At 37.3% G+C, this 15,431-nt stretch overlaps 1 protein-coding gene across 4 annotated transcripts in view; it reads left to right on the forward strand.

Moving 5' to 3' along the window:
* The first annotated feature begins 400 nt into the window (after positions 1–400).
* Positions 401–15,431, forward strand: part of PEX5L (peroxisomal biogenesis factor 5 like) — a 331,590-nt gene continuing 316,559 nt past the window's right edge. Inside the window, exon 1 of one of the 4 annotated variants that reach the window (XM_061415194.1) lies at positions 401–876. In XM_061415194.1, coding sequence (XP_061271178.1) covers positions 856–876 — 21 coding nt within the window. In that variant the 5' untranslated portion in view covers positions 401–855. The remainder of the gene's footprint in view (positions 877–15,431) is intronic. The other 3 variants (XM_061415245.1, XM_061415184.1, XM_061415235.1) reach the window with 3 other exon arrangements.

Below are 15,431 nucleotides of genomic sequence, written 5' to 3' on the forward strand. Positions count from 1 at the left end.
ACAGCAATGAATTGGAGGTGGGGTGAATTGGGGGTGGGTTGAGTGGGGGGGAGAGGCACGAAGTGACACGGAGGTAACTTGTGAGAGCTGAATCAGAATAGAAATAAACTCTTCGGAAACCCCACGCTCGGTTTATTCAATCTCTAGGATGATGGGCTTACTAGGTATTGATGGCTCCTGAACAGACAATGCATATTCCTCCTACTTTTTCTTACAACTAGCCTCCAGCTCCTCTGGAACCTCCCCTAGAAGCCGTTGCCCCACCTGACCACCACCACCCGGGCACTTGGCCTCCACGTGTGCGCATTCCCGAGCACGCGCGCAGGGGGGCGCGCGCCTCCTTCGGCCGAGCCCAGGGCCAGCCGGGGACGCGTACGCGCGTGCCCGGCCCCGCGGGCTCTCGGCAGGGACGCGGCCGGGAGGGCGGCGCGCGCCCAGCTCGGCAGCTGCGGCGGCTGGTGTGGGCGCTCACGTCAGGGCTGGGAGGAGGAAGGGGTTCGCTGTGAAGAGAGTGAGAGAGACATGAGGCAGCCAGGCAGGAAACGAGAAAGTGTTCGCAGAAAGAGTGAGTTTTAAAGACGCCCGGCAAGCAGGACCGTGCCTGAGGGAGAGCGTGGCCGCCTGGGCTCCTCGCTTCATCCGCGCGCTCTCCAGTGTCCCCTTTCAGCACCCCGAGCGGAGAACAGTTCCCCGCAGCCCGCAGAGCTTCAAGGGGCCGCTGGCGGCCGGGCTACCTGGAGCCTTCCGCCAGGCTTAGGGGCACCCTCTGAGAACCCACCTTCTCTGTTGCCGTGCAAGTGAACACGAGGAGAAGCATCCGGCAACCTCAGGGAGTCCTGAAGAAGCCGAAGCAGAATGTACCAGGGACACATGCAGGTAAGACATTTCCATCGAATTGGATAGGAATCTTGGGGACTAATATAAGAGCAAGGCGGTTCACCAAGTTACTGTGGTCAAGTACTGCCTCCATACAATTCAACAAGTGAAGTGGTGCAACATGACCATGACATTTCAGTCCAGTGCTGTAGGTAAAACTAGACGGGTTTCTGAGGGTGGGAGAAGGGGAGGAAAGACCTCAGAACTTCGATTGGGAAGTTTGTTTTATGTGTATTCCCTGAGCCTGTTTCTTTAAACAAGATCAAGGAATCCAAAAGGAGGAAACCTGGAGATGACCGTGTTTCCGTTGTATCCCTATTGATGCAACTCAGCATGTATGTCAACTGAAGGGCAAACAATCATAGAAAAGACAAAGCTTTTCTTTTATCATCTGCGAAGGTTCTTGACGTTTGGAACACTTTGCCACTTTCGTATTATTTTTTAAAGTGATCATTTTAAAAATGGTTTGTGCTGTATTTTTCCCACTTAGATGATGGGACATTGTCACCTATCCCTATAGTCACAGGATGACTTAGGATGAATTTCAAACATATGTCCAAGAGGCTCTAATGTTTTTCAGAGGAGGTGCTGTCTCTGGCTATTAAAGCTCATCTGAGCTGAGCCACTGCTTCTCTCTGATGTTCTCCACTCTCTTGGGCAAGATTACTTTAACCTTGACTCCAGTTTTCATTCACATAGTTGGTTCTTCCCTATAAAGGCAGGTGCATGCTTTGGGTGGAAAAAAATGAAATACCAACTCAGCTTCCTAGAGTATAAACTGAGATTTTATTTTATTTTTTACTGTTCCTAAATGTTTTAGTCATGGACTTGATGTTTGGGCTTCCTTTCCATTACAAAGATGATCAACTACAGTTTTATCATATGTGATAATTTCACTCTAGTGTGTAATGTGCATGAATGTTACAAGGATGTTACTTCTGTATCTTTAGGACAATTGAAAAACAGATAAATTGACAGTTATTGAATTTATGACTTAGTATTACCCAATATTTAATTTCTAAGCCTGTGGAGAAATTCTTTTGGATTATAATTTAGTTTTATATAAAATGGTATTGTATCATATTCCAAAGTTTTATAAGAATTCTGAATCAGCACTATCAGAATTCTAAAAGCATTTCCCATACTACTGACATCATCTTGTTTTGAAAATTATTAATAGAATTGTATCACAATTGTTGGACAATAATTAGTACCTGAAGTGTATTTCTAAATACATACAATAAATACGATCTGCATGTTTCTTATTAAAGCTACACTAATTGAGAAGTTAAGTAACAACCATTCAAACAATGACAGCTAAAAAATTAACAAAGAGTTTTTACCATAGTTTTATGCTTCATCTTCACTCCCAAGAATGGTACTTTTAATTTTATGTATGATCTATTTATTATCCCCAAACAGTTTCTCCACAGGAATAAAAATAGGAAGATTTTAATAAATGGAGTCAGTCCTCAGAAAATTGCTCATTCACACAAAATTCATAATTGACTACTTGGGCAATTTAATGAAACTTTCCACATTATTTTTGTTTGAAAATATGTTTTTGTGAATGAATAATGCAAGCAACAATCTGATAAACTCAGGTACCCCCAAAATAATTTAAACTCAATTTTCTGGATATTTAAAGGAAAGGCATTACTGAAACTTGAGTTGCCCAGAATAATGTCTGATGGTTTCATTTCACTTTGAGAGAATAGACAGAATGTAAGACTCTGTATATGTTTTTGCCTTAATGTTTTTTGCTTGTGCACTGCTGTAACAACAAATATGATGGCTTGCAGTAAAACTCCCAAATCTTTGCTGCCAAGCTTAACTTGGAAACATTACTAAATAAAGACTGTAATCAATATGCTTGCCAAAATTTCAGAGCACAATACTTTTTTCCTATTTGCTATGGACCATTGATACTAACTTCTGAGGCTTTACTAGTTTAGTAGCTATTAAATGATATGATCTTCTGGTTGGGAATACTCCCTCCCCAAACTAAAACACTTATTACAACCTGATTTGTAATATAGTTATTTGCTGACATTTTAAAACCCCAGTCTCTTTCCCAGAAAATAGTATTTAGCCTATGTACAAAATCCCCATTGTGTTGATACCTTTAGATTAAATAAAGAATCTTTCCTTATCAGAAACAGCATCATCTTCCTGTGCATACCTGACTCTAATCACAAGGGAGAAGAAGCATAGCCCAAACATTCCAAAATATTGGTAATTTAAAATCAGAATACATATTTGGTAAAGTGGACCAGGGATGAGCAGATTTACTAACATTTTTTGCCAACTTTGGAGTTTATTTGAACACTGGTGTTACTTGGCTGATACCTTAAAATGGGAATGCAACAGAAAATATTTGCAATCATTAACTGTACTTGTCTTTTCCAAATCCAAAAGATTTTCAAATAAAATGCTTTTTAAATAAACAGCCTGAAGTAGGGGAGGTATTCACATGAAGTTTTCAAAAATTGTCTAAAACTCCTGTGGTATCTTTGTTTTTGCAACTTTGTAAATAAAATCTATTAATTTTGATACATATGTCTAATTCATCCAGTTTACCATAGAAACTGCATTCATTTTAGAAGCCACAAACTTTTAAAAACACAAATTTGATTTACTCTGGTAGTTCATTAGAAGATAAAAGTTGACAAATGACAACTATTACAGATAGATAGCACAGCATAGTGGTATAGATTTCTTGGTTTCAAAGTGAATGCCACAGGTATATTTCTTAGGAGCAGGCCCAAGAGTTGTGCCATTTTTCCAGGTGCCTCACCAATTATTTCCAAGGGGAATTCATCACCCCAGCAACTTAAGCAAAGGTTGTTTCTTTAGCAACTGTTTTAGATTTCCTTGTTTTTCCCTTTTGACCAAGGGAATCAATGGTGTTTAAATACACTTTAACATCAGTTCTGACCAACTCTCAATTCCTAATAGATGACCTGTGATCTTAAACCCTCCAATACCTCTGTGTGCTCTGCAGTGCGATGCTTATTTGTGTATGTGCATATGAGTTAACACTGCCAATTAGAGCAAAATAATTACATGTCTCTGAATGTTCCCTTAACCAAACCTTTTTCTGAAATGGTATAAATACAAAGCAATATAATTTCAATTTTGAACTAATTTTTAAATTTTTAATAAAGGATCCCCAGTAGAATTTTTGTTACAAAAGTTATTTCAACTAAAACTGAGTGTATTTATTACACATGAATTTTTTTCTGAATAAATTGGAAAAGAAAAAACAGTTTTTTCAGAAGACAAAAATTCTGTTCATAATTGTAACTGATCTCTATGATAGACATTGAAAACAAGCTTTTTTGACTTATTAAAACCTGCCAAGGAAAAATTCCATACCCTCTGGCTTCACAGGACATTAACTAAAGGAAATTTAAATGACAAAAATTACAAGATTATTAACAGCTCAAAGAGTAGCTATTTATTTATCTTCCCCCAAAAGGGTTTTGTGTTTGTCTTAAGTTTACTTAAGCTTTTTAAAAATTTTCTCATGAAGTTTGGATAACAACTTATGTTAATACATTAGGTCTGGCCACTGGAGACTCATTTGACTCACTAGAAACAACTAACATAAGAAGCCAGTCCAACAAAAGGTCATAGAATTCTCAGCATCTATAACAGCAGTTTTTCATTAGTGATACCTAAAGCAAAACTGTGAAGTAGGTAATATTTGTCATGGATATTTCCAGTCTTTTAAAAGATCCATTTTTTCCCTCCTGATGCCACCATTTTCTATCCTGTGTCATTTCTTTATCAACCCTTTGCTGACAAAAACATAATTAATGCCAATATACCACACATGCACAAACCCTACAGGGATATTTACATTTTTAGAGGGAAATCTGTGAAAATCAGGAGGTATTTTTTGGGGGGAGGGACAGAATTTGTGAGGAGAATGAGGTAATGCTGGCTTAAGGCTGAGGTTGATTGTGTTAATTTGGTCATGGATGGACATGAATTTGAGCAAACTCTGTGAGATAGTGAAGGACAGGGAAAGCTGGTGTGCTGAAGTCCGTGGGGTTGCAAAGAGTCAGACTCGACTTAGTGACTGAACAACAAGCTGCTGCCCTCACCTTTTCTCTCCCCTCAGCTCAAATAATACCTGCCGTTCCCCCTCAAATAATCAGTATTAATACTCCTTGAGTGAATTTACTTCAGACATAAATTTATTGTCCAAAATTAACTAGAATTCTATTGAAGAAAATTCATGTACGGTGAAACTGATGCTCAAAATTATGACACAAGCTCCAGCAAGATTCCCAAATGCTTCCAGTATATTTATAAGCAAATCATGCTTGTTATGAGAGTAATATTATGCTCCTAACATTTAGGAAAATGATAATACTTATGGCATAATATTGCTGAATATTTGATTAACCTGAAACTCTCATTCCCCAGCTATACTGGCCAACAGTTTCCTTTATAGATTTACTGTAAGAAACACAATATGTTCTTCCTAGATTTTGTTTATAGTTTATAAACATTCTTCCTAAAAACATGTGTTTGAAGGAAAAAATTCCAGCATACAAATGTTTTGACTCTAAAAACATTTTTAAAGCAAAGAATAAGAAAAAGGTTAAAACAGAACTTGTTAATTTTAAAAGCCCGAGTCTCTAGTATTCCCACTGCCAACCTCAGAAACACTGAGATGTGATGTGCCATGTAGTCAAAACATCTGGCAGGCTGCTTTTTTACACTTTTCATTGAGATCTCATGTTTCCAACACAGGCATAAGCTAGAGCTGTGTAAAGACTTTATATTCTAGAATTCACTTCTTGATATTTTGATGGAATAACTGGTATGCCTTTGCTGCACTTAGTGAAGGTACACTCCAGCCTAATGTCTCCTTATGCTACCTAAGTCCAATCTGGGTGTTTGGAGACATCTAAACATGATGTCGTTTCAAATCCACCAGTAAAGAACATAGAATAGCTAAGTTTTCTGAAAAATGAAACCTTTTTATGATTCAGATTTCGTGGAAGGGAAAAGTCATCTTTAGCCTGTAACCGATGGATCAGAGAGCAGATGCTATGAATTGGGGGTTACATCTCTTTCAGAGACCCCTTCCTTCATCTCCACCTCACTCACCCACTTCTCACCCCTTCTCACCTATGCCATCCCTAGGAATACCAAACAGAAGACTTTTTCCCCAGCCTCTTAAGAAATATCTTTATATCTTATATATTATTATGTTATACAGAATATGAACAGGGAGATAGCTAATACCCTATTGGTTGGTTATCACGACCATTACTAATTGTGCAGAGCCCAAGGTCTAACACAGCACACTGTCAGTATTGTCTTATAATGTCATTTTTCATGTATAAATATGTTATTTGTGACATAGGAGATACCTGCATTATAAGAGGAAAATGTTCTTTGTCAATTAATGATTCTTGGCTAATTGGATATCTATATTTTTTTTAAAAAAAGTAAATCTTGACTTCTATTTTGCATGTACACAAAAGTCCATCTCAAGTAGGTTAAAATAAGAGAATATATTTATGACTTTGCAGGTAGGCAGTGAACATGTAAAAAAACATTTACCAGTAGCTATTTTAATTTCCTTGTTTACTCTTTCTATTATCTGTGTCATTTCATGGACTGTTTTTATTGATTGATTTTTATCTTCATTATGAGCTGTGTTTTTCTGCTTCTTTGTATGCCTGGTACATTTTGATTGGATGCCAGACATTGTGAGTTTTACATTGTTGGGTGCTGGATTTTTTTTCCTTTTTTTTTTCCTTTTTAAGTTTTATGTTTGGACACAGTTAATATACTCGGGAACAGTTTGATCATTTCAAGGTTTGCTTTTAAGAGTTCTTACATGATACCAGAAGCTACCAAAGTATTTTGGTCTAGGGCTGATTGTCCTGTTTCCTGTGGTACTGTCCTTTTGAGTACTTTATCTGACGTCCTACTCATCCAAAGATTTCTTGACTTGGCTTTGGGAATGTGGACTCTTTATAACCCCATGTGAGCTCTAAGAATTTCTCTGCCTGCTCCTTTCTGATGGTGTAAGGGTCATTTCCTCACATACATGGTCAGAACTCAGTGGAAAACTAGGGGAGGAAGCCCCTGCATTTCTCCAGCACTCTCCCTCTGTTCAGACTTCTCCCTACTACTCTGCCCTGTGTATTCTAACACCTGGGCCTCCTTAACCCTCCACTCTGTCTCCTCAGCTTATTGCGAGTATAAGAGTTTTGGGGGGTTCTTGCTTCCTACGTTATGTCTGGAAAACTCTTTGCTGGCAGTACGCTAGGGCAATTACAGGACTCACTTTGTTTTCCTTCTCTCAAGGATCCGATCCTGTGAGGCTTTTTTTCCCAGTGTTTAAAAACCATTTGTTTGTATATTGTCTGTTTTTTTCCTAATTTTATTGAGAAATAATTGATGTACAACACTATGTAAGTTTAAAGCATACAATATGATGGTTTGATTTACTTATATTGTGACACAATAGGTTCAGTTACCGTCCATTTTCTTGTGTAGATACAGTAAAAAGAAAGAAGGGAAAAGGAAAAAATTTCTTTCTTGTGATGAGAGTTCTTAAGATTCACTCTAACAACTTTCCTCTATGTCATACAGCAATGTTAGCTATAATCCTCATGTTGTGCATTACATCCCTAGTATTTATGTTATAACTGCAAGTTTGTGCCTTTTGACTACCTTCTTCCAGTTCCCTCTCCCCTCCTCTCTGCCTCTGGTAACCACAAGTCTGAGTTTATTTGTTTGTTCTTAGTTTCTACATATAAGTGAGATCATAGTGTTTTTCTTTCTCTGAGTGACTTATTTAACTTAGCATAATGCCTCCAGAGTCCATCCATGTTGTTGCAAATGATACAATTTCCTCATTTTTATGACTAATAATCCATTTTATATGTGTGTGTGTGTGTGTGTGTACCACAACTTCTTTAACCATTTATCTACCAATAGACACTTCAGTTATTTTCATGTCTCAGCAGTTGTAAATAGTGTTCCTTTGAACGTGAGGATGCTGATATTTTTTGAGTTAGTGATTTTGTTTCCTTTGGATGTATTCCCAAAAATGGAATTGCTGGGTCATATGGTACTTCTGCTGCTGCTGCTGCTGCTAAGTCACTTCAGTCATGTCTGACTCTGTGCGACCCCATAGATGGCAGTCCACCAGGCTCTCCCATCCCTGGGATTCTCCAGGCAAGAACACTGGGGTGGGTTGCCATTTCCTTCTCCAATGCATGAAAGTTAAAAGTGAAAGTGAAGATGCTCAGTCGTATCCTACTCTTAGCAACCCCATGGACTGCAGCCTACCAGGCTCCTCCGTCCATGCGATTTTCCAGGTGACAGTACTGGAGTGGGTTGCCATTGCCTTCTCCTATGGTAGTTCTACTTTTACATTTTAAAGGTCCTCCATATTGTTTTCCATAGTTATTATACTGCTTTTCAATCCCCCAACAGTGTACAACAGCTCCCTTTTCTCCACATTCACATTAGCATTTGTTATTTCTTGTTTTGGGATGATGACCATTCTAACAAGTATGAGATGATAGCTCATTATGGTTTTAATTTGCTTTTCCCTACTACCTAGTGTTGTTGAGCATATTTTCATATACCTGTAGGCATTCCTATACCTTTTCTGGAGAAATGTCTACTCAGGTCCTTTCCCCATTTTTTAATTGGGCTATTTGGGTTTTTTTGCTATTGAGTTGCATAAGTTCTTTATATATTTTGAATATTAACCCTTTATCACGTATAGTTTGCAAATATTTTTTTTCTAGTTACATAGATTTTCTTTTTGCTCTGTTGATGGTCTCTTTTGCTGTGTGTGCAGAGGCTTTTCTAGTCTGATGTAGTCCCACTTGTTTATTTTTCATTTTGTGGCTTGTGCTTTGGATGCCATGCCATCATTTTTGACTGATCTGTATTAGTACTGATATACTACTTTTCCTGTTAAAATTCCATTAGGTAAATGACCATTATCACTCTCCATGTGAGATTTCACTAGATTGATCATCTTTATTATTTTTAGACAATGACCATTAAAAATTGTACAGGTGAAAAATAATGAGCTCATATAGATAGGTAAAGTTTGCTTAGCCACCATTTCATTAAAGAGAAACCCACAGAACTCTGCCAGCAGCTTTGAAATGGGGTGAACCTGAGCCACGCAGGAGAGTTTGCATTGCAGTTGCATATACAAGTCCCCAAAGTCCCTGCTCATACATAGGAATCCCCCTGGAAAGCCAGACAAACCCTGTAAGTGGGAGTTGGTGTAGCAAAAACTTTTTTTCCAAACAGAATGCCATATGGTCATCTATAAATCATGGAGATTCTAACAGCTGATTGGTGCTGTTGTGATGCCAGAAATCTACCTAGGGAGCCACAGAATTCCCACTTCCACTGAGCCTCTTAAAAACTATGCAGTTTTTAAAGCCACTGGTATGGTAGAGGAATTCAGAACCATTTCAGATGAATAATCATAGAAGGAACTGGGGATATTTGGCTTGGAAAGTAAAGACTCGAGGAGATCATGATGACTTTATATAAATATTAGAATGGATTTTATGTAAGAAGGGAATAGTCCATACACCCTTGAGGGCTAAAACTGGTACCCTAGCAGGGTGAGATAAAGTTTCCTCAAGGCAATGACTGTGAGAAGACCCTGGATACAGTACCCCGTTCTCACTGTAGTGAGCTGCCTGCTTGGAGACGGAAGAGGCCAAGAGTAAAGGGGGGCCGAATGGAAGCAGAGCACAGTGTCCTTGTACATACGCAGGCCTCTGACCTAAGACCATTATGCCTGTGGATGAAAGTACTGAAAAGCACCGTGAAATGGCATGTGTGTTTGGGTATGCGTGTCTGTGTGGCCCACCCGAAATGGTTGTAGTCAACTGAAGTAATGACCTAAAATAAACAAAACCCAGTGTGTTCTGGGGGAAACATTCCCTGGTTTCTTGAAAGTATACAGGTGAGCATCAGACAGAGGCATGCCAGTGCCATGAGGCGAAGTGGTCAAAACTAGTGAAAAGTCTGAAAACACAGAACCTTGTCAAGATGAGAAACAGGAAAACATTTAAACCTCTTAAGATGAAGCTGCTGGAGCTGCAAAATATGTTTTCACCTCCTTTCACACGGGTAAAACTGTAACATACGAAGTGGTATCTTCTGATCATGCTGGATTAGACATCTGATTGAACATCTGATTGGACACGCTGATCATCTGATTGGACAGGTGATTGATTATGTGTACATGAAAGATCTGGGAGCTGGTTGAAAAATGTAAAATCTCAGGTCCTTCTTCAGACCTAGTGAATCCAAAACTGAATTCTCCAATATACCCGTGATTTTTACATACACTAACATTTAGGATACAGTGATCTGAAAACATCTACATAAAGAACAGGACCTGATCTATTGCACTGAGACCTTAGCAAAAAGCTTGATTCTTAGATAGTTTTCTGACATCACAGAGGCACAATGATGAGGTACCTGACAGAGGAGCTGGCAACAGCAGCTACCACAGCTGTGGTTGAATAAAATTTCTTTCTTATATTCCTGTCATAACCTCTACCCAACTGGTTATACTTTTTCCATCTGGAGAAAGCTCAGCAAACCTATTATGTTCAAACTGAATAAAACAAAATTTTAAATATTTAAAGAACTATTATGTCTTCATCCTAATAAATCTTTTCTGCTCCAAGATAAACAGCCCAGTTCACTCAATCATTTCTCATAATGACATTTCTGATGTTTTAATGGTTCCATGAAAGTATGGCCCTCTGAACAAGACACACAGCTCAAGATGTGATCTGACCAGTGCCATGCACTGTGACATTATTTATCTCTTGGGAAAGACATCTATTCAGACAGCTGCTATAGCATCTTTAGACTAAATTGCCCTCTAAATTGTTCTGATGCTTTACAGGTGTTAGTCTTTATACCAGAATAATCTTGGATCCAAATATGCTCATTAGAATATTCTAGGCTAATAGTTCCTTATGTCTTCAAAAATTGCAATAATGTTCAGTTTTGAGGTCCCAGAATCCTAAGTTTGAAGAACTCTTGAAATTGTTTTGTTCAATCATCTCATTTCACAGATGAGGAGACTGAGGTCGAAGAAAATAAGAGACTTGCTCAAAAAGTCCCATATACCTTAGCAGAACTAGTACTGGAATGAAAGCTGCCTTCCACTAGTGTGCTATTCCCATTACACTATTATTATTTTGAATTACAATAAAAAATCTAAGGAAAAAGTAAGCATTATAATAAACTGCTAGATGTTTTCAAATGTTCAATGTTTGGCATTTAGTCACAAAAAAATATTTCTTCCTGCTTTTTAGTGTAACTATTTAATTTTTTATCTTTTTTATTTTTAAAAAATTCTTATTTTATATTGGAGCATAGCTGATTAACAATTAACAATGTTGTATTAACATAGTTGATTAAAAACATTTTATTAGTTGATTAACAAGGTATATAGCAAAGTGACTCAGTTGTATCTATTCTTTTTCAAATTCTTTTCCCCATTTAGGTTATTATAGAATATTGAGCAGCATTCCCTGTGCTATACAGTAGGCCCTTATTAGCTCTCTATTTTAAATATAGCAATATGCACATGTCAATCCCAGAGTCCCTTCTCCCCATTCTTGCCTGCTGGTAACCACAAATTCATTCTCTAAGTCTGTGAGCCTGATTCATAAATAAGTTCATTTGTATCATTTTTTAGAGTCCACGTATAAGTGATATCACATATTTGTCTTTCTCTAATTTACTTCACTTAGTATGATAATCTCTAGGTCCATTCATATGGCTACAGATGGCATTATTTCATTACTTTTAATGGCCGAGTAATATTTCATTGTACATATGTACCACATCTTCTTTTTATCCATTCCTCTGTCAGTGGACATTTAGGTTGCTGCCATGTTCTGGCTGTTGTAAACAGCACTGCCATGAACACTGGGGTGCATGTATCTTTTCAAGCCATGTTTTCCTCCAGGTATATGCCCAGGAGTGGGCTTTCTGGATCATATGGTAGTTCTATTTTTAGCTTCTTAAGGAACCTACTCAGATTGAATATATATTTATCAGATATATTCAATTTGAGTAGTCATTTGTTTGGCTGACAATATAAAAATAAGTACAGTCTGTAAATCTGTTTTAAAAGTAGAATGAAGTATTGTGAAAAGCTGTATCATTTTTGTTTCCTAAAGGTGTTCCTCAATGTCTCTCCTTGGACTGATTAGATTGACCATTTGAATGAACTTGTTTGATAGGTTCTTAGAACTAGTTGCCTAAATATACAAGTAAATCCATCAGGCGTTCTTAGCTGTTAAGTGACAGAAAACAACTCTGGCTCATTTAAGCATAAAGGCAATTTATTAGAAGTATATTTGAACAATTGATAAGCATAGAAAGAATGATATAGAAAAATCACCACTTTTGCAATCATAGTAAAAATTGATTCAAGAGAGAATAAATGATCATTGGATGCTAAATCTGATGAAGGGGAATTTGAGTATAAACAGGATTTACATGACCTCAAAATGTCACCCAAGTAAATTACAAAACAAAAAATAGTGCCTTTCCCATGGAGAAACTGCACCCTAAGTAGCCAAAGTCAACATCACCAATAAGGTGATCAATTGAATGTCCATCTCTGGATGCAATGCCCTGAGAAGGACACATCACTCCTGTGAGGATGCAAAACTTGCATCTAATCATGAAAAAATCTCAGATAAACCCAAAATGAGGGATATTCTATAAAAAGTAGCAGATTATGTTTTTTATTTAAATGTCAGTGTCATGAGTAACAAAGAAAAACTGAGATGTTTACAAATTAAAAGGAGACCTGAGAAATGCAATATGTGATCGTGGACTGGATCTTGGTGTGGGAAACAAAATTGTCATAAAGCACAGTGTTGGCACAATTGAAACTTGAATATGGTCTGGAGGTTAGATTGGTGTTAGTGTCATATATATTGATTGATATATGATAACTGTGGCAGGAGAATATCTTTGTTCATATGAAATACATGCTGCAATATGAAGGGTTATAGGGGCATAATGCAGGTAGCCTACTCTCAAGTGATTTGGAATAATGAAAATAATAATATGCATGATATTAAATATAATTGCCTATATAAAGAGAGAGAAAAAGCACAAATATAGCATAATGTTAGAAACTGGTAAGTCTGGGAAAAGGGTATTATGAGAGTCCATTGAACTTACAATGGTATTACAAAATACATAAGTATTACAAGAATACTTACAATTTTTCTGTAGGCTTGTGATTATTTCAAAGTAAAAAGGTTTTTTTAATATTTTTGAAAAACACTCCTGGAACTAGACTCTGGATGGAAGGACCATGAAAACCCCATGCTGGAGCTTCAGCTGCTGCCACCCACTGCCAGGATGAATGTTCTCCCATGACTGTGTGCCCCCGGGTCTCCATTTATAGTGGGCTCAGGTGATGCTGGTTGGTAGATCTGAGATTACACTTCCGTATGCTGTCTGCAAGGTATTCTGGGAAAGTGCATGTCTGCTTACCACCAAGATTCCAAAAGTTTACAGTTTCCCAAATATAGAATGTACATTTGAGAAAGTTAAAAAATTAAAAAGCCACTGTTCAGTATAACATGTTATAGATGTTGTTTAAAAGTAAAATAGACACCTCTCTATCTTAACTAGAGTTTAGTTGTCCTTTAAGAATAAGAGATAAAAAAATAATTCTCTTTAAGCCCTGTGCTTATTTGGCACTATCTACCTTTACATGGGAGAAGGAAATGGCAACCCACTCCAATATTCTTGCCTAGAGAATCCCATGAACAGAGGAGCCTAGTGGGCTGCTGTCCAAAGGGTGTCACAGAGTCAGATGTGACTCAATGCATGCATGCATTGGAGAAGGAAATGGCAACCCACTCCATTATTCTTGCCTGGAGAATCCCAGGAAGAGGGGAACCTGGTGGGCTGCCATCTATGGGGTTGCACAGAGTCGAACACGACTGAAGCAACTTAGCAGCAGCAGCAGCAGCCATTACATGTAGGAGAATACAGCAAAGGAGAATACAATAAAGCTAGAATATATTGGTTTATTAAACCGTGCAGCAACGAAGAGCAGAATGACCCCTCATCAGGGTCTATCTACTGCTCACTTCTATTTTTTTGAGAAATTAGAAAGAGCTCTGTGAAGAATTTGGTAATTGATCAGGGAATTAAAATACATATCCTGTACTTTAGTTATAAGAACACTTTTTCTTCATATGTAGGAATTTAATGTGAAAAACTGGACACATTATTGTTTCATAGTCATCCAAATAATGATTATAATCTAGATGCCCTACGCATTTGAGTGATTAATACTGATATGCAATCTAGTATGTAAGTCTTTTGGAAGATTTATATAACACAAAAACAAAGTGTTCTTAAAACACTTCTTAAAATAAAGCTTGGGGCAAGATTAAATTAAAACAGAATCTTGGAGATATAAAGGTCTTTAGAGTTCACATAGCACAACTTTGTCATTTCACCTTTGAGGAAACTGAGATCTAGATCTTCATGGCTTAGATTTCTGTAATTAATTGCCTTCCCCAAAAATGAGAGGGGTGGGGAAAGGATGCTGAAAGGCTTTGATGGCATGCATCAGACATTGCTTCATGATTCCTTACATTTGAAGAGACTACAGAAACAGACTGCCAAAGAGCTTGGGCTCAAGGTCAGACATCACTTTCAAATCCTGCTTTACCATATATTATCTGTGAGATCTTGCTCTTACGACTTATCCTCACTAAACTTCACTTTCCCCGTCTGTGGCAAGAATATAATAAATGTACCCATATGTTGTGATGATTTTTTAAGGATTTACTCTTATTTTTTTTAAATTGAAATGCAGTTGATTTACAACATTGTTTTAGTTTCAGGTATGCAGCAAAGTGGTGATATATTATACATATTTTATTCTTTTTAGATTCTTTTTCATTATAGATTATTATAAGATATTGCATATAGTTCCCTGGGCTATACTGTAGGTCCTTGTTGTTTGTGTATTTTATATATAGTAGTATATATCCATTAATCCCAAACTCCTAATTTAACCCCCCAGTTTCCACTTTGGTAACCATAAAGTTTATTTTCTATGTCTGCAAGTTTGTTTTTTAAATAAGTTCATTTGTATCCATTTTTAACCAGTATATTTTATTGAAGTATAGTTGATTTACTGTGTATTAATTTCTGCCATACAATAAAGTTATTCAGTTATACTTATGTCTACATTCTTTTTTAATATTCTTTTCCATGATAGTTTATCATAGGATATTAAATATAGTTCTCTGTGCTATACAGTAGGACCTTATGGTTTATTTATCCTATATATAAAAGCTTACATCTGCTAACCCCAACCTGCCATTTCACTCCTCCTCCAACCTCCTCTCCCTTGGCAACCACCAGTCTATTTTCTATGTATGTGATTCTGTTTCTGCTTCATAGATAGGTTCATTTGCGTCATATTTTAGATTCCACATATAAGTGATACCATATAT

This window comes from Bos javanicus, chromosome 1, assembly GCF_032452875.1.
Source record: "Bos javanicus breed banteng chromosome 1, ARS-OSU_banteng_1.0, whole genome shotgun sequence".
NCBI classification, from domain to species: Eukaryota; Metazoa; Chordata; class Mammalia; order Artiodactyla; family Bovidae; genus Bos; species Bos javanicus.